Source organism: Trichosurus vulpecula, chromosome 4 (assembly GCF_011100635.1).
Source record: "Trichosurus vulpecula isolate mTriVul1 chromosome 4, mTriVul1.pri, whole genome shotgun sequence".
NCBI classification, from domain to species: domain Eukaryota; kingdom Metazoa; phylum Chordata; class Mammalia; order Diprotodontia; family Phalangeridae; genus Trichosurus; species Trichosurus vulpecula.
The window spans coordinates 209276152-209302172 of NC_050576.1; the positions used below are offsets into that span (position 1 = coordinate 209276152).

At 38.2% G+C, this 26021-nt stretch overlaps 2 protein-coding genes across 6 annotated transcripts in view; one reads left to right on the top strand and one right to left on the bottom strand.

Moving 5' to 3' along the window:
• Positions 1-26021, bottom strand: part of ARSG (arylsulfatase G) — a 181382-nt gene that overhangs the window by 142055 nt on the left and 13306 nt on the right. The window lies entirely within an intron of this gene.
• The window catches only part of SLC16A6 (solute carrier family 16 member 6), a 45117-nt gene that overhangs the window by 13300 nt on the left and 5796 nt on the right, over positions 1-26021 (top strand). For both annotated transcript variants that reach the window (XM_036754104.1, XM_036754103.1), the window contains exons 2-4: positions 6999-7234; positions 20615-20758; positions 21491-21619. In XM_036754104.1, coding sequence (XP_036609999.1) covers positions 7006-7234; positions 20615-20758; positions 21491-21619 — 502 coding nt within the window. In that variant the 5' untranslated portion in view covers positions 6999-7005. The remainder of the gene's footprint in view (positions 1-6998; positions 7235-20614; positions 20759-21490; positions 21620-26021) is intronic.

Consider the following 26021-nt stretch of genomic DNA (forward strand, 5'->3'; position numbering starts at 1 on the left):
ACATTTTAGTTTGTGTATCCCCAGGACTTTATATTGCCTGGAACATAAGTGCTGCTTAGTGAATACTTGTCTATTTTATAGTTTTTTCTTCATCACTCTAATTGTCTGAACATTTCCATTGAATACCTAGTGTTTACAAGCCTCTTTCCTAAACACACAGGGGGATACAAATCATTTTGAGTTCTGTTCATTCCCTTCTTTCTGACAGTTAAAAATTTAGTTAAAAAGAAAGTTAGATACGGTAAGGCTGGGACTACATTGATTAAGCCATGCTACTTAAAATAATTTGTCTGATTGACTGAATTTTCTTGATTGAATTAATCAGTCTCATAGCTATAGCAAACAAGTGCCTGGAAATCTCAAAACAAAGTAATTTTTTAGAGACTTGGTCTGTTGAATCAGTGGTTGCTAATCAACTAGTGATCTAAGTAGAGGGAGAAGAGAAGTCCCAGAACAGTGTCTTGGGAGATTTCCACAGTTAGCAGACAACCCAGCTGAATGTAAAGCAAAGGAGACTGAGAGGGAACAATCCAGACAAAGTAAGAGAATCCAGAAGTATAACAAAAACCAGGAGAAGGAGAGTTTCTAGGAGAAGAGGGGAATTGAAAGTGTAAAAGGTCAAGAAGAGTGAGGATCAGGTTTGGCCATTAAGAGGTTATTAGTAACTCTGGTAAGAGCAATTGCAGTTGAAAGGTGGCCTCAAGGAGTTTAGCCACAAAAAGTAGGAGAGATGAAGGATGATAGCTACTGCAGACAAATGAGGGGTTTTTGAGGAGGTGAGACATGGGCATGTTTGAAGGCGATAGGGAAGAAGTCAGTAGGGATCTGAGAATCGAGAAAAAGTCGAGTCACAATAGAGGGGGACAGTCTATTGGAAGATACAGGATTGAATGAGATCACTTGTGTTTGTAGAGGAGTTTCCCTAGGCAAAGAGAAGGACCCCTTCTTTCCGGAAGCACCTTAGTCATACGCTTTCAGGAAGAGAGAGAGCGCTCTTAAGGAATGTCTCAGTTTTGTTTTGTTATGAGGCAGTTATGGGGCAAGATTCTAAAGAAGATTGTGAGAAGGTAGCCTATAGGTCACCAGACTGCCGGAGGGATCCACAACACGAAACATAGTTAAAAACCCTTGGACTAGATGATCTTTAAAGTCCTTTCCAGTTCTAAATCTATGATCCTATGAAGATTGCCTATGCTTTTTCTCAGGATTTCAAGTAACTTGATTTTGGACACTCCAGGCACAAAGATGAAACTTATCTGTGAAGGTCAGTTTAAGGAGGTTGTAAAGTCCTTCTTCAGAGGGCTGCTGAAGTTTTCATCTCAAAGTTCTGTATTTTAAGGAAAGCCAACGAAATACCTTTTCTGTCTTTGTTCAATCTATAGTCTGAACGAAAACACATTAAAAAAAATATCTCTACCACAGAGGACACAAGCTTCCCATAAGCATTTTTATGCTTTATTTTATTGTAACAACATTGCTATTAGCTACTGTGACTGTGTAACTCCAAGCTCCTGGATTCCTGGTTGTTCACCTCCTGCTGGCTGCTTCTGGCCTCTGCCGGAATCCCGATGTAGGCAGGTCCCCACTCTCACCTTTCCAAAGTTCTCATGCAGGCAGTCTTCAGCTCGGGCTGGGTCATTATGTCAGCAGCCACTGTCCGCAAGTCTGCATGAAGGTCATTCTCCACTCCTGTTTCAAAGCTCCACATATAATACAATCTCAGAACATACACCCTTCCAGCACTGTCCAGAGCCGGGCTAATCCACTCAAGCCCTGGCTCTGGCCATCCCCACCTCCTCCAAGCCTCCATCCATTCTGGCCTGTCTCCTCTGGAGTGCTAGTGGGGTAGGGAGGGGGGAAAGAAGAGATTATCTCCCAGGGCTCCTGCTCCGGGCTCCTGGGAAACCATTCCCTTCACTGTCACCTGACTGTTCCCTCAGGCCTCTGGGGCTCCACAGAACCACAGCCACCACAAGTATAAAGAGCAGCCCAGTAACTGGGAAACATCCAGCCACTATCTCAGTACCCCAAAACTCCATACTTTCCTTTTAATCTGCAGATCCTGCCGACTCTATGCCATTTTGTAACAACAATGTTGCTAACAACTACTGTGGCTGTGTAAGACCAACAATAGCACACGGGAAGGGCTGCCAACAATGGTTCTTTGATCTGCTTTTCTAAGGAAAGCGACTTTAAGGGGTTAATCTCAGTTTAATTAAACATATATATATATATATATCATTCACGTAGTTCAGGGAGAAAAGATCAGCCCCCTGAACTTCAGGGCAAATACAAATATTGTCACATTATAAACAGATCAACTAACACAAACTAGTTACCAGAGAAGCACCAACATCTATCTGTCTGGGTTATGAAGCTGGGGGGCTGTTCCAAGGCTTGCCCAGAGTCTTGTCACTCTTTCAATGAGTATCCCCCCAAAAGTCAACCGCCAACCTTCCAGTACATATACCTGTTCAGGGCCCTGAGGGACCCAACTTAGCATTTAGGGTGTGGGAAAGTTAGTTAATCACTAGTACCACTTCATATACATTGTTTCCAATTAATGACTCCCTATTGTCTTAGTGCTGAAAAACGCTGCAAGACAAAAAAGATCCTATTTTACTTGCCCCATTCAAACAAAGGCCAGACTCATCAAAAGCATTTAAGAGAAGAACAGTAAAAAGTCCTGTCCTGCTTACCATTACATTTATTCAGCCAAGTATTTCTTTTTTAATTTATTACTATAAAAAGTGAGTTTTAACTGTTTTTTAAAAGAAGCTTTGGAACTTTACATGCAATTGTAGGGATGAGAGAGCCATTAGAAAGGAGATTTGTCCCTTTTCAAACATGTATAGTAAATTAATCTAGTCTGAGAATTTGGGAATCAGAAAGTGGCCTTATGTCTTTGGTGATTAATCAATCAATAACTATTTTTAAGCACCTGCTATTTGCCTAGCACTGTGCCAAGCACTGGAGATGCAAAGATTAAAAATGAAACATGGTAAAGTCTGCCTGTTTCCGGATAATTTGGGATAGTGCCTTGGGTAGAAAAGGATACATTCCTAAACTGTTCTCCTTCACCTCTGCCTTTTAGCTCCTTCTCTAGATTCTTTCAGGGTTGAGTTCAAAATCACATAACTGTTCTGACTGGGTCCACCACAAATTATTGTTACACAACCTCAACTGGACCCTCACTTGCCTCAATTCATTATCCCACTCTCCACAGTGACTTTTCCAGTCCTTTTCATCCCTCCTCAAACCACCCATGGCTCCCCTGTCCCCTGAGAACTTTGTCTTACATTTTACAGGAAAATTTGAGGCTATTCACCATGAGCTTCCTATTCTTCCCTCTTCCCCATCTCCTAACACATTCGGATGCCTTCTGCCCCATCCCCTCCTTCATTCACCCTTTCTCACATGAAGTGGCCTTAACACCTTACCAAGGCTAACCTCTCTACCTACTCAAGCAATCCAATACCATACCATCTCTTCCCATAGATTATCCCCTCTGTCATCCCCATTCTATCACTTATTTTCAAACTTCCCCTACGTACTGGCTGTGTTGGTAAGCAAAATGGGCTCCTTAGCACTTAGTTCAACAAGTGCCCTTGAAGAGTTTGGCCTTTGTTTCCTTTGATTAATTCAGTGTCTTACTAGGTGCTAATCCCCAGGCCCAAACTCCTATTAGGTGTAAAACCTTAGTGGGTGTGGATTGGCAACTAAGGTGGGGCTAACTCCAGGGAGGACCTAGTTTACATGTCTGGGACAGCAGAGGCTTTTAGACCACGTGGGTTTAAGTCCGCCTCTCTGTGACAACTCTAGGTCACGTGGGTGAGTCACATGTGTGACTCACCCCTGATGCTGAAAAAGATATAAAAACCAGGGGTTGGCTGTTTGTTCTTTGGAGCTCTCTTACTCACAGCAGTGGTGGTAGGCGTGACTCTGGGTCAGCCCTTGTTCTGAGCTCCCGGGCTGAACCTAGATGTTGGTAACTATGAATTGTATTGGGTCTGTCTGTTGATGTTTGTAATTTGTTTGTATTTTGTTCTGAAGTTCAGGGTGCTGGATTTTTTCCCTGAACTAAATGAATGCTGTCTGTATGCTGGATTAAAGTAAACTTGTCAACCCCTTTACCTTGCTTTCCTTAGTTAAGCAGATCAAAAGAACCTGTGCTGTTGGGAACTTTCTGGGTGCTGGCTGTGGGTGGATCTTACACCCCCACAGAAGCTGCTAGCCGGATTGTTGAAACACTGGCTTATTCCCTGCTGCCTACAAACACAACCATGTTTCCCCCATTCTGAAAAAACCTTCACTTGATCCTTTCATCCCCACTGTTGTTTTATATCTCTCTTCTTCCTTTTGTGGCTAAATCTAAAATGGCAGTCTACAAAAGGTGCCTCTACTTTCCTCTCACTGTCTTCTTAACCCCTTACAATCTGGTTTCAGACCTTATCATTCCACTAAAAACTGCTCTCTCCAAAGTAACCAATGATTCTTAGATGCCAAATCTAATGGCCTTTTCTCAGTCCTCATTCTCCTTAACCTCTCTGCAGCCTTTGATACCGTTGATCACCTTCTCTTCCTTCATAATTAACTTCTCTCTAGGTTTTTGGGAAACCACTCTCTCCCAGATCTCTTATCCATCTGAATGTTCCTTTTCAATCTACTTTGCTGGATTCTCATCCAGATCATGCTCTCTAACCATACTCTTCCTCTGAGTTCTGTTCCGAGTCCTCTTTTTTCTCCCTCAATACTACCTTATTTGGTGATCTCATCAACTCCCATGGATTTAATTACCATCTATGCTGATGATTTTCAAATCTACCTATCCTGCCCCCAACCTTTCTGCTGACCTACAGTCTCCCATCTTCATCTGTCTCTCAGAAATTTCTAACTGAATGTCCAATCTTAAATTAAGCATGTCTCAAATAGAACTCCTTATCTTTTCCCCCTAAACCCTCCCATACCTTTCTTCTCACTGTAATAGGACAACGCCATCCTCTCAGTCCTTCAGGCTCACAGCTTAGGAGTCATCCTTGACTCCTCACTATTGCCCTATTTCAGCTTTATAATATCTTTCAAATATCCCTCACCCCTCACCCCACCCCCATTCTCTCTTCTGACACGGCTACCACTCTGCCACACTTCCCTTTACCTCACACCTGGACTGCCGCAGTAGTCTGCCGGCAGACCTGCCTGCCTCAGCTCTTTCCCTACTTTATTTAATTCTCTAGCCACTAAAGTGATTTTCCCAAAGCTCAGGTCCAACTCTGTCACTCTCCTGACTCAATAAACTCCAGCGTCTCCCTGTTGCCTCCAGGATCAAATACAGATTCCTCTGGCATTAAAGCGCCCTTTATAACCTAGCTCCCTTTTACCTTGCCATGGTTCGGATAGCTTACTCCTGGGCATGTAGTCTTTGATCCAGTGACCTTTTTACTATTCCTTAAATAAAACACTTCATCTCTTGGTTCCAGGCATTTTCTCTGGCTGTCCTTCATGGCTGGAATGCTCTCACTCCTCAACTTTGTTACCTTCTCTGGCCTCCTTTAAATCTCACCTAAAATCCTATACTTTATAGGAAGTCTTTCTGAAACCCCTCTTAATTCTACTCCTTTTCCTCCTTTAATCATTTCCTACTTATTCAATATACGGCTTGTTTTTATATATTTGTTTGCGTGTTGTCTCTCCCCCATTACATTGTGAGTTCCTTCAAGGCAGGGCCTGTCTTTTGCCTCCTTTGTATCCCTATCACTTAGCACAATGCCTGGCACATAGCAGGTGCTTAATAAATTTTATTGACTTATTAATCCCACCTTCAGTAGAACTATCCCCAGTTCTTTCCCCAGTGTCCTCCCTCTAAGACTATACTCCATCTTCTCTGTATATATATCTTTTATTATGTAGTTATTTACATGTTGTCTTCCCCATTAGAATGTGAGCAATCTGAGGACAGAAAATAATTGTAAATCACTCAGCACAATGCCTGGCACATAGGAAGTACTATATAAATGTCAATTATTATCACCTGCACTTAGCATAGTACCTGGCACATAAGTGATTAATAAATACATGTTAGCTGACTGACTGATGTTTTGTCCTGAAAAATCACCAGCAGCTTTTGCTGTGAAGTGAAGTGACAGTAGAATTTAAGCCCCTTGAGGGAAGGGACTTTTTGACTTTTTTTTTGGCCTCGGTATTACTAGCACCTAGCTTAGTGCCTGGCATAGAATTAGCCCTTAATAAATGCTAACTGAAGTGAATTGCATTGAAGACAACCTATGAGCACCAAGACTTCAGATATAATCAGGCAGGGCTACAAAGCTTCAAAACCAAAATTTTATTTATGTTGGCTACCTGTGACTTTTTTGTAGCTGAAAATTCCTACGCCATTTCTAAGAATTTTAAAATGGCTAAACCATTCCAAGTGATAATATGCACTTACAAGCTGATGTCCCTTCAATCCCAGTACCAAGAACTTATTTTAGTCAATAGAGGTACTATGCTGAACTACTCATTTTAGGGCAACTGAAGTGGCATAGTAAATGCTGGGCTTGGATTCAGCAAAACCTTAATTTAAATCCTGCTTTACAAACTGTGACCTTGGGCAGGGCATTTAATTTCTGCCTCAACCTTATCTATAAAATGGGCATAATAATAGGACCTGCCTCTCTAGATGACTGTAAAGGTCAAATGAGATAGCACATAAAGTGCTTTTGCATATCTTGAAGTAGTAGAAGTGCCTACTATTAGAGCTAGTTCTAATTGGCTAATATTTTTCTAGAATATTTCAAAGACCAGTTACTAGCCTATAGCTATCTATCCATAAGACACATATTTTGACTCTGTTTTGGTTTCATATGTCTTAACTTCACAGCAACGTAAAAAAAATTCAAGTTATCATATTTGTTCTTATAGAGTTTGGTAAGAAACATCGGAATGCTTAAGCCTGCTTCATGGCCCTCTATGTTAAATGTTATATTTTCTTTTTATTTCAGATTAAGAATGACGCAGAAGAGAAAATTTTGTTCCAGTGCAAATGTTTACTCTCAAGTGCCTGATGGAGGATGGGGCTGGGTAGTGGCTTGCGCATTTTTTGTGGTAGAAGCACTTACATATGGTGTCATCAAATCATTTGGCATCTTCTTTAATGATATAAGGGACAGTTTTAAGGAAACCAACAGCAGAATCTCATGGATAATATCAATATGCGTGTTTGTGCTAACATTTACAGGTTAGTACATCTTTTAGTTTATACTTTAAACAAGTTTGTTTTTTATTGACATATTTAGATATTTTATGTGATTGGAGCTCATTTCATAAAAGGGCAAAGCTGCTCATTGTAACTTCGGTTATGCCATAAGGTTGGTATTATCAAACACTTTTTCCAGCTGAAGAAATTAGAGGAGTTAATTCAACAGTCCAGTCCAATAGATATTTATTAATATTTATTATATACAAAGGTCTGTGAGAAATAAAACAACTTAAAAAATAGTTCCTACCCTTAGGGCACTTTCAGTCTGATATTGAGAGTTCAATATAATATATACACAAGTAATAGATACTGAATAAAACATAAGTTCATTAGACCTAAAGCTCTGTATGAAGTTGTTTGGAATGATTCATTTCCATTGGAGGGAGGAGAGACCCCATGGAGGAGGTAGGTAGAATTTGAGCAAGGGTTTAGAGGATGAATAGGATTTTAGGAAACAGATATAAATGCAGAAAGTACTCCAAACATAGGAAGTAAGACAAAAAAAGGTATGAAACCAGAAATAAAGTCATAGAATCTAGATTGTCCGGGTGGTCCCTTTATCAATTCAATAGTTTTTTGAGTGTCTGTATATTTACGTTAGTCTAGAACTAGTAGCATTCAGTTAATTTGGTCCTTGGCAGGCTAGAATCATAGACTCAGCACCAGAAGGGACCAGAGAGGTCATCTAGCTCAAGTCCTACTCAAAGAATGAATAGTAGCTACAACATCCCTGACATGTATCATCAAATCTTCACTTTAGAACTGGGTGATGGATGCATCTGTATTTCCCAGGGCAGTCCACTTGAATTTTAGACAGTTCAATTTAGCAAGTTTTTCCCCTCTTGTATTTCCCCCCTTAGACGAAAAATCTGTCTTCCTTTAACTTTGCTCATTGATCGTTCTTGTGCCTATTTCTCCCTCTTCCACATGACAGTTTGAATATCTACAAAATACTGATCATGTCCTCTCAGCTCTTTTAGGCTTTTCTTCTATAGGATTCATTTGTCCAGTTTTTATCCAATCCTCAAAGGGCATGGCCTTCAAGCCTGCTCATAATCATGGTCATTTTCCTCTGGACACATTCCAGCTTATTGCTGACTGATTACCAATGTCCCTTCTAAAATATTGCCCAGAACTGGGCACAGTACTCTAGATATGGTTTGACTATGGTTTTAATATCCACTCAAGTGTGTCATAGAAATAGTTTCCCTAGGGGAAGACAGATTAAAAGATGAATAGGTGGATAAGTATATAAAGTGCAATAAAACAAGATTCCTGGCCTTGGGACTAAGGTGACAGTAATTACACTAAAGATTACACAGTATAAGCACACTGCTGTCAATCCTACATCATAAAATAACATAAGATGCTCTACCTTCTCTATGTAAGAAATACCACCTCTCAATCCTGTGTCTGTGCCTGGAATGCACTCCCTCCTCTCCTCTATCTCATGGAATCTTTGGTTTCCTTCAAAGTTTAGTTCAAGTCCCCACCTCCTATAGGAATACTATCCTGATTCCTCACCATCCAGAAATTACCTTGTTTTAGCTTTGTATTTTGCTTTTCATACTTCGTACAAATATTGTTTCTCCAATAGAATTTAAACTCCCTGAAGACAGAAACTAATTTGTTTTTGTCTTTATATGTATAGTGCCTGGCACGCAGTAGCACTCAAAAAAATATCCTTTGAATGAATGAATTAGTAGATCCCAAGCTTTTAATGATAATTTGCCTTTGATGCTTCAGTGGATCTATGGTCTCACCAGGATATTTTCCTTCCTGCCCACCTCGTATACCAGAATGGAAGTTTTGTCTAGCAGAGCAGATCAAAATCTCTTCTTAATGCTTTTTCATCTGGATCAATTCCTTTTTCTCCCTTTCTGTCATACTCTTTCTAGTCTAAATATACCTCTTTTAGTTGAAGGAGGTAGGGGACTGTGGTTGTGGAATGTTGCACACATTATCAGACATAGTAGATTTTTTTTTTACTTATTCCATTTGCTTTTTACATCACATTTATTTCCAGATATACTGTTCCCCTACCCAGAAAGCCTTCCCTTATAACAAAGATTTAAAATTTTTTTTTTCATAAAACCAACCAATACATCTGCTATATCTGACAGTAGTATATGCAACATTCTACAACACAGTCCCCCACCTCTTCAATGAAAGGAAGCACAGATCTTCTTTCTTCTCTTTGTAGGGCCAACCTTCATCATTATAATTATACAATGTTCATTTTCTTTTTATTTACATTTTTGTAATTGTGTATATTGTTTTCCCAGTTCTGTTTCCTTCACTCTACAGTTCAGTCATCTTCCCATGTTTCTTTGAGGTCCTCATGTCTTATGATGAAGTAATATTCCATCATATTCATATACTGATATTTGTTTAGCTATTCCTCAGTCGATAGACATCTACTTTTTTCCATTACTTTGCTAACATAGAAAGTGCTGCTATGATTCCCATGTGGATGAGTGGTCAAAAGACATGAACAAAGAGTTCTCACATGAAAGATTGCTCACCATTGATAAACATATGAGAGACTGCTATAAATCTCTAATAATAAAAGAAATAAAAATGAAAACAGCTCTAAGATTTCACCTTACACTTAGAAAAATAGGCAATGATGACAATATGGAAACAGTTCGTGTTAGAAGGGCTGTAGAAGAGGCATACTGACGTACTCCACTAACGGTGGAGCTGTGAATTGTTTTGACCACTCTAGAAAGCAATTTGGGATTGTGTTTAAAACTTGAGTCAAATACTCATATTCTGATTGAGAACTCCCACTTAGGTTCACAGGATTATAGATTTAGAATGAGATCTCAAAGGCCCTCAAGTCCAATGACCTTACTTTACTGATGAGGAAACTGAGGCACAGTTAAGTGACTTGCCTAGAGTCTCACAGGTAGTATGTGAGGTGCCATTCTAATTCTGGTCTTCCTGAAACCAATTACAGCATTCTATCTACTCTGCAAATTTACCTCAAAGACAGAAAGAAAAGTTCCAATATACACCAAAATATTCATAGCATTTTTTTGGCATTAGTTATGAAACTTGGAAAAAAGTGAATGCCCATTGACTGGGGCAGAACAAATTGTGGTACATAAATGTAATGGAATATTCTCTAAGAAAAGATGAGTATGAATAATTCAGAGAAACATGGGAAGATACTTATGAACTGAATTGATGCAGAACCAGGAAAATAATACACACAGTAACTACAACATAAATGTGAAGAATGAAGCAAAACTGAATACTGTGTAATTATAATGAACAAGGTTGGTCCTACAGAAGAGTTTAGAAAATTTATTGAAGAGATGGGAGACCATGAGGGTAGAAAATCACATAAATCAAAATATAGTTTGATTTTTTGAAAATGCTTTTTTTTGCTGAAATGTTTTGAGTTTTGTCTTTTTTATTATAAGGCATGGCTTGTTAGGTAGAGAAAGGGAGAAGGATATAGTTTAAAATGAAGATAAATAAAAATAAAAGGTATAAATAAAAATAAGATTTTCAAATTGCTATTATGATTTTTACATACATAAGATCATTCTTTTGCCTCCTTGGGGTATACACCGAAGCAGGGAGATATCTGGGTCAAAGGGTATGGAAATGTTATTAACATTTTTTTTGCATAATTCCTAATTGTTTTCCCAAATGGTTGGACAAATTCACAGCTCTACCTGCAGTATACCTGTCTTCATGAAACCTTTCAAACATGCACACACACATATATATACATACATATATACATAACTATACATATACACATACACACACATATCTTAAGTAGGTCATAGTAGAAAGACCCTCAGATATTTTTTACATGTTTGTAGTTGCTTTGAAATAGGATTTCTCTCTTATTCCTTCCTGGTTTTTGTTGTTGCTGTATAGAATTACTGACATTTTATGGATGTATTTTGCACCTACTACTTTCCCTGAAACTGTTAATAATTTCTGTTAATATCTTTGCTAATTTTCTGGGGTTTTCTAAAAAAAATTCTTATCTTCTGTAAGGATAATTTTGGCTTTTCCTTTCCAATGATTAGGCTTTTAATTTCTTTCTCTATTGCTATTGCTAACATTTCTAGAACTGTGTCAGATGGTAGAAGGAAAACTGGAGGCACTCTTGCTTTATACTCCTCTATTTACTGGGATAACAGTATCTATTCATAAAATCATGGGATTTGGGTTTTTTCAGTTTTAGGGATTATGTTGTTTCCCTAATGTCAAACCCTGTTTTCATTCCTATTATCTAGCACTAAAATGCTAAATTTTAGATATACTAGATTTTTCTTTAAATATTTGGTTTTGTCAGTAAATAACTGTGTATAGAATGTTCTAGTAATAATTTGTTTCTTTTCCATTTGTTGTGAATTCATCTTATTTTTTATTTTGGGATTTTTATATTCTTTTTAACTAACAGATAAGCTAACAGTTTATCAGTTTTGTGAATTTTTTGAAAGAACTCTTAGTATTATTTTTATTGACTCTTTATCTTCCATTTTATGTATTTCTCCTCTAATTCTCAAGATTTTTCCTTCTGTGCTTATTTTGGTTTGTTAATCTATTGATATTTTAATTTTTTAAGGACATACATAATCAGTTCATTAAGCCTCTTTTTTTATTTTGTTTAGTGTATATTTTCAAAGATATTATTTTTCCTCTGAGGACTGCTTCATCTGTATCTCTAGAATGTTGGCATTTTGGGTCTTCATTTTCCTTTCACGTGGGAGTTAATCGTTGCTATGATTTGTTCTTTAATTGACCCATTTATTTTTTCCTAATATTCTCAGTTCAGAAAAGTATTTGCTTAATATTTCTGCCTTTTAAAGTTTAGTATTTTTTGTGTTCTAGCATGTGATCTATTTTTGTAAAAGCACTATGTAGTATTGAGAAGAGCATATTATTAAATATCCCCATTTAGAAGACATCACACCTTTCGATCTAACTTTGTTCAGTTCTATATTTTCCTTTTTGTTTATTTTTGTATTAAATTTATCCAACTCTGCGAGACAATAATTAAAATCTTCTACAATTACTACATTACAATCATCTTTGGTTAACTTTTTCTTTATGAACTTAGATGCTATGCCATTTGGTGAATACATGTGTAATACTGATATTGCTTCATTTTCCATGGAACATTAAGCAAGCTGTAGTTTTTCCCTACTTACCTCTCTTGACATTCTGAATTTTAATTTTTGGTGTCTGAAAGCAGAGATGCAAGTCCTTTATGGAATTGCCTGGTGTATGTGGGCAGGAGAGAGAGAGAGAACATATTGTTCAGCCTCTAATTTTCATTCTGTATGTGCCTATTTTTAGATGTGTTTCTCATTGGGTTTTGTTTTCTTTGGATATTGTTGTCTGTATTCAATAGTTCTGGGAATTCTTCCTGTATTATTTCCTGTAGTGTGATATTCAGGATTTAAAATTTCTCATATTCTTCAAGGACACCTGTGATCCTTAAGTTACTTCTTTATATCCTGAATTCAAGATCAGTCAGTTTGGCGTATGTAGAATTCATGGTTTTGGTTTTTTTTCAAAATTATTATCTTTTACTTCTCTTCTGCCAAGTTTTCTTCCATTTCTGTATTTCTGAACTTAAAGTCTGTCACTTTTCTTACAGTGCCTCTATTTCTTTATAAAGATTCTTCATCTTGTATTCAGAATTCCTTATCCTATTATATGTCTTCTTTAATTCCTCATGCCCTAATTTCCCAAATAGTATCTTTTAAAAGCCTTCTCTTTTGAATCATTCGAGTTTTTTGCTGTGTTGTTCCACACGTGATCTGTGGGTTATCCTCAGAATTCTCTTTTTCACTGGAGATTTTGGATTCATTTTTTTTCATAGTATATAATACTTATTCAAATGTGTTATAGCCTTTCTTGGACTTTTATGCATTTTTCCTTTTGTCTTTATGAGTCATCCTGATGCTTTATTTGCTTAGAAACTAGGCTTATATACACTCAGTCTTTCTCTTAAACTTTCTGTTTTTCATTCATTTCCTTTTGTTTTTAGTAGCTTCTCTCTGGTTTCCATTCTCACTCTTCAGCTTCTATTCCACTAATGCACCGATGCCCAATGTAGCACATTCAGCCTGTGTGCATTGGGGGGTATGTAAGGAAGGGAGTATGTAGGAACGCAGTTGGCTTTCTGTCCAGAGTAAACACTGGGGAGGAAGACTACAGAAACCCCTTGGGACTCTTCTTTCAACTGGCTGCACCTTGCTTTTCCTCCTCTTCACCACCATTTGTATTTACTTTCCTTTGAGTATCCCAGAATCAGTGTCATCTGCTCATTATAAGGTGGGGGAAGAGGGTTCAGACTGAGTCACTGCTGTGAGGATTACTCTTTTGAAGTTGTAGGGTTAGAATTGCATGTGTAGATGAACTTTCCACTGTCTTGCTGATCATGTGACAATCCCACACAATCTTGCCTTGTTTGCCAAAAAATTCCACCACACAAAAACTACACATCATGCTAGAGGCCTTGTTCTGTTACTGTCTCAAGGAATCTTGTTAAATAGAAATGCCTCACTGGGTTGGATCAGTGGACTGTTCTCCATAGTGAAGCAATGTGTTGTCCTGAAACAAGCCACGGGTTTTAAAATCAGAGGCTGTGATTTCAAATCTTAGATCTGCTACTTACTAGCTCTGTGACCTTGGGTAAATCACTTAACCCTCCCAAATCTCAGTTTCCTAATCTGTAAAATGAAGATGAATTAAATGACTTTCCAGCTCTAAATCCTACGAGCCTATGAATCTACTTGCATCTTAAGCCTATACAACCTCTTAGGGTATATGTTCTTTGTGTTTCTTATTCACTGCATACAATATTACCTTCTTATATTAGTCCTAACATCGATTTAGAAGATCAAGAACTAATTATTATGTGATTTCTAGGGGGCAAGTTATGTCATCTCTTTGATGCCTCAATTTCCTCATCTGAAAAATAACAGATTTCTAGGTAGCTGATGTAAGGCCATATCCAACTATAATTAAGATTACAGTGAAGATAATATTTCCCAGTTGTGAAGGGTTAGTTTTCTCAGAAAGCTAATTAATATGTGCTGTACTCAGGTTTCAAAATAAATAGGCTTGAATTTAATCTCTTCTATCACTAAGGACAACCGGTGTTGTCAACAAGAAGCTTCTATGTTATTTTTTTTAACACCAGCAGAAAACTAACTCCTTTTCCAATTATCATATCGCCTCAAGATGAATTCAGGTGATGTCTTGCATGCAAGTCATATTAGATATTGGTTTAACTTTTACTAAATTCTGTTTAGGAAGTCAAATTTGACCTCTGGACCGCTTCCCCTGATACCAAGTACTTTTCTGGGATTCTTTGCTGCACTGCCCACCATCCTTTGCCCCAATTAGTTGTAGTCTTAACAAGCTGTTAATGTCAACCTAACTGAAACATAATTAGGAAGGCAAATGCTGAGGAGGGAGGGGGGAAAACAGCATAATAAAAAGCCAAATGAATTTTTGGTTTATCTATTATCTTTTAATATCTTTACCTGTAATTCCCATCTATTGGTAAAGATAAATGGAAGCTCATTTACTTTGGTCACATAAACCATTTTCATAAGGACTCCAACAGCAAGAGGGAAAACTACCTGGAATTTGACCCTAAATGTTGATCTCTTTTTGAAATACTAATTTAAGCATAGATTGTGAAAGAGCCAAAATGACAAAACTCCAAACAGTGGAACAAAACCAAACTAGTTTGGATCACAGACAATCTTTAGCATGTTCTGTGTCAGTTGACTTAGTTTTGACTGGATTTTCACTGTCTCTACTGCTTGATTAAAAAAAAATATTTATCAAGTACTTACTATGTTAAGGATGTTTCATTGAGGAATAATGAGGCACAGGCACAGTTCCTGCCCTCCAGGATCCAAAAAATCAGAACCTAAAAATGTTACTATACTTTAAAATGATGGACTGAACTGAATAAAATTTTTCATTAAGACCTCTGTCTTAATTGCCTAATTGCCCTAATATTTTCTTCTAAAAATTTTATTCCTCTTTTAAATTATTCTGGAATTTCTTGGGGTCATTCTGTGATTTTAGGATTAATCGCAGAATTCTCTTTAATTAAGGAGCTTTGTTTTCACTCTCTTTCTGGCCTCTCCCAAGTTTTTACTCATTCTTCCTTTTCTCTTTCTCTTGGTTTATATGTTTGTGAGCTACATTTTTATTTGGGCTTCCTTTTCTTGGGCTTTTATTCTTTCAGCCTCTCTCTTGCATTCTCAGTTTCTTGTCTCTGATTTCCCACCACACTCTTTGACCCCCTCCCCCTTCCGTTGCCATCCAGAACCCCCATCTTAGCTGTCTTCAGTCCGCTCCAGTTATGAGGTTTGGTTACATGGAAAGGCTCCTGTCCAAAGTTAACTCTAGAGCTATCTACCGAGTTTCCAGTTCCTTTTCCCTTGCATGGAAGCTCTTTCCCCTCTTTACCATGACTGCTGTTCAGATTTTCCCCCCCCTCTTCATCCACGTATTCTCCCTTTTCTTTAAGTAATTTGAAAGAATTAGTGTCTGCTGCCTTTTGTGGGGTGAGGAGGGATCAGGATTGTCACTACTGTGGAGAGGGGCTGGACAGGGACCCTGACAGCAGCACAAGCCTGTAAGATTGCTTGTGCTCACTGCCTCATGTTCTTAGAAGACCAGGTAGGTTGAAAGTGGGTCGTGGAATAGGTGTGTTAAATATTTAAGTTCTCCTATGTTATTTCATGAGTTTTTAAAACTATCCATTATGGAATTTCTATCTTGTAGATCCAATTTTAGCTATTCTATATCTGCTACATAATTCCCTAGGGAAAGGGGAATGTTGAAGTTTACTGAAAACAACTGCATCATTTTGCTGGGCATGTGATCCCCTATAAAAAAAAGAAACATAATAGAGGCAAACATAAAGTTCTTTATGTAGGTTTAAAAAAATGTTACAGGTAAAGGATGGGAAAGGCATAGCTAGATAAGAGTTTTTGGTTTTTTTTTTTTTTGGAGGGGAGAAGGCAAGGCAATTGGGTTAAGTGGCTTGGGGTTAAGGCAAGATGATTGGGGTTTAAGTGACTTGCCAAAGGTCACACAGCTAGTAAGTCAGGTGTGTGAGGCCAGATTTGAACTCAGGTCCTCTTGAGTCCAGGGCCAGTGCTCTATTCACTGTGCCACCTAGCTGCCCCAAGAGTTGTTATACTAAAAACTAACTTAGGCTTGTAGTGGACTAGCTTAACGTGAGTCAGTAAAGTGATGAGTCAAAATGATGCTATCTTAGGGCTACCTTAAGAGAGGTATGGTGTCCAGAATGATCAGGTCACATCAACATAGCATTCAGGCTTGGGAACCAGATTTTGGGAGAGACACTGAAACGCTGGAGAGCACTAATGAAGAAGGTGACCCAAAAAAGTGAGAGGACTAGTAAAGATCCCATAATCATGATCAAGTGAAAAAGCTCAGAGAAGAGAGAACTTGATGGCAGTTTTCAGATTTCTGGAAGGTTCCCAGGAGGAGGGATTAGATTTGCTTCACTTGGTCCCAGACGCCAGAACTAGAAGCACTGGGCAGAAGAGGCAGAGAAGAAAATTAAGACTTGTTGGAAGGAATCACTTCCTAACAATTAGAGCTTTCCAGAAGTGGAATGGGCTGCTTCTTGGTAGCAGGTTCCACCTTACTGGGGGTCTTCAAGCAGATAATGTTAGATTACTTGTGGGAAATGGAATCTTCAGAGTTGAGACCTCAGTGGCTGATTAGTCTAACCTATACTTGAAAAAGAACCACCCCCCTCTTCCCCCACAAGATCTGCAACAAGTAGATAGTCCCTTTTCTGGACACCTTCTGGCTTATCAGTATCTTCTGCAAAATGTGGTATCCAGAACTAGACATGATAATACTCCAGATGAGGTCTGACTAGGACAGAGTTACAGTGGGGCTTGCACCTCCTTATTTTTAGATACTACGTGTATGTCTTAATGCAACCTGAAATCACATGGGCTGTCTTGGCTGCCAGATCACACATACCACTGACTGACTGAACTTTCAGTCCAGTAAAGCACCAACACTTTTTTTCAGATGACCAACAGTACATCTAGCCCAGGCCGGCACAATTTGCAGCCGCAGGCTGCTTAAGGCCCTCGACCCACTTATGGCCCTTGGCCCGACTGCTGCATGCCAAAGGATGTCCTCTGGATATGAAGGATGTTTTCATCTACATTTTTCACGGGCTGCCCGAAATCCTTTGGCTGGCTGCAAGTTGCACAGGCCTGAAGCCGTGAAGTTGTTTTTTTTTAACCCAGTGTAAAAAGGTTTCCTTTATTACTACTGTATTTTGTCTTATTAGGTTCAGCCTAATGTTCTAACCCAACTTTTGGGGCTTTCATTGTTTCGTTGTTATCTAATACAGTGGTGTCAAACTCAAATAGAAAATGGGGGCCACTAAATCATAAAGAAGAATCTCTGCAAGCCAAATATTGGCTTAGAAAACCAAATATTAACATTATCTATGTTTTATTGTATTTTTGTTTATTTTGTTGAATATTTCCCAGTTACATTTTAGTCTGCTTCAGTTGCACTGAGGAGGGTTATGGGCTACATTAGCCAGTTGTTTGGATGTTGAGCTGGTCTGAACCAGTATGCCAGGATGTTTTAGGGAACATCAACATGTATGCCAAGTCCCCTAATATAATGGCATAGGTTGGGATGGAGTGAAAGATTGTGAGACAGGTAGGGAACACCTTGAGAATGGAAGGAGAATGAAACTGGAGCTAGTAGATAATTGCTTCAAGAGTTTGAATAGAGTGATATAGCTGGATAGAGTGAAGTGGAGATAAAGCTAGAAAGTTTGCTGAGTGGTAATGGCAAAGAGGAAGAGTTCTATAATGAAGAGAAGTTTGCCAATAAAATGGGAAAGCTTGAGAGACTTTATCAAATGTCTTGTTAAAATCTAGTCAAAATAATCTACAGCACTTCGCCCTCTAATTTACCAGTTTCTTAAAATCAAAATTTAAGACTTCACATGTTCCCCTAGTAATTTTTTTTTCCTATTTGATTCAGCCCAGTGGGGTTCTAGCCCATAAGGAACTTTTAAAATACTCTGTGATCTTGTTAGCTATCAAAAGGAAATAAGGTTCGGTTGGCATGACCCGTTCTTGATAAAACTATACTTACTCTTTGTTATAACTTCCTCCTCTAGATATTTACTGACCATCCTTTTAAAAATGTTAAAGATTTGTGCCAGGAATAAGGCACCATAGTTTGTAGAGTTTATTCTTTTCCCTTTTTAGAAAATTGGCACATATACCCATCTCCAATCCTGTGATACCTTTCCCATTCTCCAAATTCTTTCAGAAATCACTGTCACTGACTCAGCAGACACAGTTACCAAGTTACCAATTCTTTTGGTCCCTGAACTCACTGGAACATTTAAATGCTGTCTTAACTATTTCCTTAATTTTCTTGGGTATTAGCTCCCCATTTGCCATTTTTGTTTTACCTTTTCTATTCCAAAGATTTTTCTTATTGGCAGAAAATGCAAACATAAAGTAAGCAATAAAGTAAGTTCTGCCTTCCCTCTGTATTTAAATAGTCATTGTCCCATTTACCCCAAACATATTCTCTCTTGTTCCTCTTAGCTTTCCCTGACAGCCTCAGCTCATTGTGAGATTTCTTACTCATGACACTATTCTTACAGGCTTGTCTATTCATCTTCCTTTACCTGCCTTTGCTGCTATCCTCCTTATATAACTTTTTAAAAACCTGAAACTTATGTTTTTATTTGTTATAAGGGACAATTGTATTGGAGTCTGGAAAGGTGAGTGCTAAAAAAAATTTCAGTAAAACTTTTAAAAAATAAGTAAAAGGAAATATATGTGAAGCATTCTGAAAAGTAAGTACTACTACTAACAAGAAAAATCAGTTGGTTGAGTACCTTCTGCATCCACTTTGGTCTCTTTAGTCAACTCTCCTTTTTCTTCTCCATGAGAACTGCATCTCATTTTATCTTTAGAATTTCATTCTTGAGAGTTTCCCATCCTTCCTGAACCTACTTCCTCTGTAGAATCTCTGGGATCCTACCTATCCTTTTCCCAAATCCTTTGAAATAATTTCCACTGACCTCAAGAAGTTTAAATTCGATCAGGGGAGCCAATATCTACATATATAAATACAAAATCTATACGACATAATTTGGGAAACAGGCACTAGCATGTTAGGCTGTTACCAAATTTCCTCTCCTTTATCACAAATTCTAAAATAAACTGTTTAAATCTTGTTCTGTCTCCTATCCCCTGGCTTTTCCACCCCAGGAGCTAGTTCCTCCTTGAACAAAAACCAGATTCAGAATAGAATTCCCTCTTGTTTGATCCCTTTACCTTTTAGAGCATTAAATTATCATTTAAGTAAGTCAGGAAATGATTAGCTGCTCTGCTTTTTGCTGAAAGTTTTATCACATGTCTAGATAAATGAAGTCCCCAATAACTACTATTTCTGTAGAAGGCATTCTCACTTAGGCATGCACTGGACTACATCAGGAATTCTTAACCTCTTTTGTGTAATTGGACCTTTCTGGCAGTCTGGTAAAGCCAATAGACAGACCCTTTCTCAAGATAATGTTTTTAAATGCATAAAATAAAATACATGAGATTACAAAGGAAATCAATTATATTGAAACACAGTTGTCAAAAACCATTTTTTCAAGTTTGTGGACCACCCCCCCACACCACTGGTTAAGAAATCCTGGGCTAAATGGTCGCCGAAGTCCCTTCCAACTTTCATGTTCTGAACAAGTTTATAATCTTACAGTATGAACCAAAGCTGATTAATCATCAATGAAATCCCTCCCCCAAATTTAAGTATATTTCTGAGGGGTTTTTGTACTAATTACACCAAATGGTGATTAATATTTGAAAGCAAAAGTACATGGGAGAGGGATAAAAGTAAGAGAATAACCAAAGACAAAACAGATTAGTAAAAATAAAGCAAGAGAGAGGAGAGGGTATTAGAAAGCCAGGAAAGAAAAATCACCAGAATATTGGGAGGCTCCATCACCCCAGATAACAATCTATATTCACACAACAAAACGTAGTGAGTTTCAGAGGAAAAAAAAGTGTTAGGAAAATTCTTCCCCCCTCAAATGCAGATATAAATCCAGAATATTGTGTACCTGGTTTCTTTTTATCCGTTTGACATGAACAAATAATAAACTTACCCCATGAGCTTTCTTAAGTGAACGTTTTATAGAACTCATTTGCTTTTTTCCATACTATCTTACATTTAAGACTTAAGACAACTTGAGTTAGCATTCAGACCTATAAGACTAACTTATAACTTTATATTCTTTCAATGTAGCTCCTCTGTCCACAATATTGACCAATCGTTTTGGCCATCGTCCAGTGGTGATTGTAGGAGGGCTGCTTGTCGGTGCGGGGATGATTGTGGCATCCTTTTCACAAACTGTTGTTCATATGTACATCACTATTGGAATAATCTGTGGTAAGTGTTGCCCTGGATCCAAATGTTCCAGCTATTTAAGTTTCTCGGTGGGGTGGGAGGACAAAGGAGAGTTCACTCAAAAATTCTTCTCAATTGGGTAATGGCAACATTTTGGTTTTTTGCTTTTGAAGTGAGCTTCTAGATATGATGTATATTAAACAGTCTACCTGATTTTAAAAACTTTGCAGAGGACCCTTTTCCTGAGCTGATTAAAATTAATCCTTTTGAAAATGTCATTTGTTTTCCAAAGTACAACTGAACAATTGCTTTGGGAGGAAAAGCATTCGTATCTGTGGGCAATAAAGTATACACCATTCACGTCATCTACCTCACATCTCCCACACTGGTAACTCCTTCATGAGGCGCCATCCTTCATGAACTCCTGGTCCATACTAAATTACTTGGTTAGAAAAGCTCACAATCTTATTTTCTTCTTAAAAAAGATATCTGTAAAAGAATTTTAATTTAAAACTTATGGAAGTGAATGTTAAAAACTAAAAATTAATAAACTTATTAAAAAAAGAAATATGACTGTGTACAGCTCAGCCCCTTAGCTTCAGTTTGCTTAGATGTAATATAAAGATAATCATACTTTTGTGACCTACCTCATAGAGCTGTTCAAAACTTAAAGTATGACATAAATGTGAGTTATTTAAAAAAAAAGAGAGAACTTTAATATCAGTATGTTCTTTCTTCTTGGTTATCGTGATACTTTCTGACACGTGTTCACAGGTTTGGGATTCTGCCTCAGCTTCCTCCCCACTGTCACCATTCTGTCACTATACTTTGCAAAAAGACGCTCCCTGGTGACTGCAGTTGCTTCCACAGGAGAATGTTTTGCAGTGTTTACTAGTGCACCAGGTAAGTGAACCAAAATATTTTACAACTGAAAAGAGAATAACAAAAGTCCTTCTCTGTCCCTGCCCACCTTTTAGGGTGGCACAGTGGAAAGAGTCAGCAAGACCTGAGTTCAAATGTGACATCAGACTCTGTGTCTCCTCCCACCCCACCGAAACGTAATAGCTGTGTGACCCTGCACAAGTCACTTGGCCACTCAGCCTCAGTTTCCTCTGCCGTAAGACAAGGATAATAATAGTATCTACCCTCCAAGATTGTTTGGAGGCTCTAATGAGATGAGATCACATTTATAAAGCACTTAGAACAATGCATGGCAAGCAGTGGGTGCTTAATAAACACTACTCTTTCTCCCCCATCCCCAGTCTCTTTGCCTCTTCACACTAAAATTCCCTGGCCACTACTCTTATGTTTTACATGGTTGCCTCACTTCCTCAACTGCAACTGGGAGTAACTGTAGTACCTACCTACCAGGGTTATTGTGACGGTCAAATTGTAAAGGACTTAGCATGGTGCCTCACACATAAAAGATGCTTAGTAAATGCTTGGTTCCTCTCCTCTCCTTCCTTCCTCTTGCTTCAACACAGTCTAAGTTCTTGTTCTCTTGTTTTCTCTCCCTCTGTCCCTCTCCCTCTCCCCCTCTCCCTTTTCCACCCCCCTCTCTCCCCCAGACACTTGTTTGGGACACCTTCCCTGGACACTAGTCATTTTCCATTCAGGGAATGCAGACTATTTTAACATCATCTCAAGCTAATCTCTAGGTAGAATATTGGGTAGAAAATAGGAATAATTTTGGATTCTATACAATTTTTGTCTCCATTGACTCAAATAATCTAGAGCTGACTGCAAGAAGACTATCCATTGAGATCTAATGAAGAGTTCACTTGAGAGATACAGAATTCTTGGCCCTGCCATTGTCTTGATGCAAGGGTTTTCTTTCCCCAACTCCATTAAAAAAAATCTGTAGAATCAACTTGTTTCAGTTGAGTATAAAAGACTCAATGGTAAAAGATGTCCTAATTCTTCATCGTGTATACTAACAGAAGGGGAAAGAGGCATGGGCGAAACAACATATAATTCAAAAACAGTAACAGAGCAAAATTTGTTAGGTTCCTATATCAAAGGATTTAGAACTGGAAGGAATCTTAGAAGTTATCTAATTCATCCCCTTCATTTTAAAACAGACCCATAAAGGTAAAGCCACTTGTCCACAGTCATGAAGGAAATGGATTAGAAGACCAGAATTTAAACCTAGAATTCTCTATCTCCAAATGCAGCATTTTTCTCTACTTTCTCATGGTTGAGGAATCAGATCCGTGAGTTATCATACTAGTTAATAGTGAATTATGATATGCTGTACCAAAAAAGAATCCTAGTACAGCAAAGTATAAACAACTGAAACCGTATTGAACATAATTTAATATTCATTCCATGATTTTGAAATATTGCAGCACCTTTTCAGGGTTATTATTCTGAACATCAGTCATAATGTTTTATTTGTCTGAACAGACCAGCTAATAGAAAATTGCAACTGGTGTAACAACAAGCAACAATTTACTGTATTTGGTAATACTCCCCTCAAACATTTTTCATTTCATCTTCTAGGTGCCTCTAATAGCAGCAGCTTAGAATTCAAATCAGTGGCAAGGAGGGAGAAGATCCTAGGCTGCTTTGATTTAGTTTTTAAAAAAATAGATAATAGTTTTAAAGCTGGAAAGGAATTTAGAATCTATCATCAAGTCCAACATACACTTTTTAAAATAGGAAACTGAGACCTAGGGGCAGCTAGATGGCACAGGGGATAGAACCCTGGAGTCAGGAGGACCTGAGTTCAAATCTAGCCTTAGATACCTATTAGCTTTGTGACCCTGGACAAGTCACTTAACCTTGATTGCCTCCCCCCCCCCCCAAAAAAAGAAGAAACTGAGGCCTAAAGAGGTAAAGTCGATTTTCTAAGGATCTGACAGCTAATAATTAGCAGAACAAAATGTAAATCCAGGTCTTCTGACTTCAAATGTAACATGCTTTCCACCACGACACCAATTCCAAAAATTGTGTGTGTGTGCTGATTCTTTTCCAACAGTCTCTGGGTCATGAGGTATGCTGAAGTAAAAGGTTTTTCTGTCTAAAGTTAAGTTCCAAGCATTGTCTTCTTATTTTTAGAGATGAATGCCCCAAATAAACTTACTTGTAATATCTCATACAATCATAGACTCCAAATCTGTGATCTTTATATCAATGAAATCTTTTTAAAAACCATGCTAATTTTCAGACCCTTAACTTACTTTTCAAAGTTTTTTTTGTTTGGGTGGGTGGATGGGTGTTTTTGCTAATTTATTACCAAGAATACTGGAATTGAAAGAGACTTTACTGGTCATAATCTAGTCTAATCTCTAACCCCATTCAAGAATACAAGTAAAGGAAGGAGAGATTCAGTACCCATTTTTACATAGTCCTAACTGTTAGACAAAGTGTGCTGAGGAAGAATCTAACTCTTTAGCTTTAACCCTTTCATCCCAGTTCTGTCGTCCACAGCTACACAGACTAAATTTAATCACTCATCTTTGTGGCAGCCTTTCATATATTTGAAGACAGCTGTCGTATACATTCTCTCATCAAATGACAGTCAGCATTGGAAAGAGCACTGGATTTGGAGTTAACAGATCTAGGTTCACACCCCACGTCTGCTGCTTGTTATGTTTGTGAACTTAGGCAAGTTAGCTAACCTCTCCGGCCTTGTTTCTTTGTAAAATCTGGAAGCTGGATTAGATGATGTGTCTACAGTCACTTCCAGATCTAAATCTATGACTCAACAAGGGCAATAAACATGTATCACGTATGTCTGTTGAATTACAGTGCATTCCTTCTTTACTTAAACGTTTCCTCATCCAACGTAGTTTTAGAGCCCTCTGCTGCCAGTTTGTCAGTGCTCTTCTTACTGTGGCATCCAGAAGTGAACACAGAATCAATCCTAGCATTTGAGTCTAGTTGGAGCCGCAGGTGAAAGAACTCCCCACCCTAAGATATATCCCACAAGCAATCTAGCCTCTGATGAAAACATCAAAGGTAGGGAATTCACCACCATTTGGAGACAGCTCTAATTGTTAGGAAGTTGTCCTTGATTTAAAATCTAAATTAGTTTCTTTTGAACTTCCACTGTTCCTCCTGGTTTTGCTCTCTGGAACCAAATCCCATCCTTCCACATGACAGCCCTTAACATATTTGGACACAGCTACCATGTCACCCCTGGTTATTTTTTTCATGTTAAACATCTCCGAGTTCCTTTAACCACTCCTCATATAGCATGGGCTCCGGGGCTTTCCTTGGTCCTTCCCACCTCAACAATTCTCCACTCCTTCAAACATTAAAGAAGTTCAGTAATCATGACTGAAGTCTCTTCAGCTTGTCAGTGTCATGTCCTAAACTACAGCACTCAGAACTGAACAGAGTACCCCAAATGAAGTCTGATAAGGGTAGAGCAAAATGGGACTATCCCCTCATTACTCCAGGAAAGTAGGTTTCTCTTAGAGTAGCTCAAGAGATGACATAAGCTTTTACGGGGGACCACATCGGTGACTCTTACTTGAGGTTACAATTCACTGAAACCCCCAGATTTTTTCCAAACAAAGTGCTGTCTCATCATGCCTCCCTTATCTGTACTTCTAAGATTGATTTATTTTTTGTTCCAAAGCATAAAATTTTGCATTTATTCCCACTGGATGTCATTAAATTAGAATCAGCCCAATGCTCGAGTTTACCAAGAGTCCTTTGGATCCTGACTCTGTCTCTCAGTGTATTCACTACCTCTCCTAGTTCTGTGTCATCTTCAAATGGGATGAACATGGATCTATCCCTTTATTCAGACTTGGTTAAGATTGTTAAATGATTTGGCACCAAGCCCAATTTCCTGGGGCACTCTACAATAAACCTACTTCCAAGGTAACACTGAACCCCTAAAGACTACTCTTTTGAGTCTAGACATTCAGCCAAGTGTGAATTCATCTAATTAGATTATCTCTAGCTTGGGTCATCATTTTTTTTTTTTTTTGCTATGAGCTGAGCATATTTTATTAAGTACTTGGATCAGTTCTAGGTAAACTAGCTTCCTACAGCATTCCTCTTATGTATTCATCTAGTAACCCTGCCAAAAGGAAGGAAAATAAGGTTAGTTTGACATGACCTGTTCTTGATGAAGCCATACTGTCTCTTCATAATCACCACTTTGTTTTTATGGAGTCTAATGATCCATTCAAGAATTTTTCCAGGAATCAAAGTCCAGCTCAGTGGCTTATAGATTGCAGAATGTGTTCTCTTTCCTACTTTCCAAAGTATAACCTTTGCCTGTCTCAGGTCCTTCCCTCCTCAACCATTCCCCAGTCTTTCCAATATCATAGGCAGTGGTTCAGCA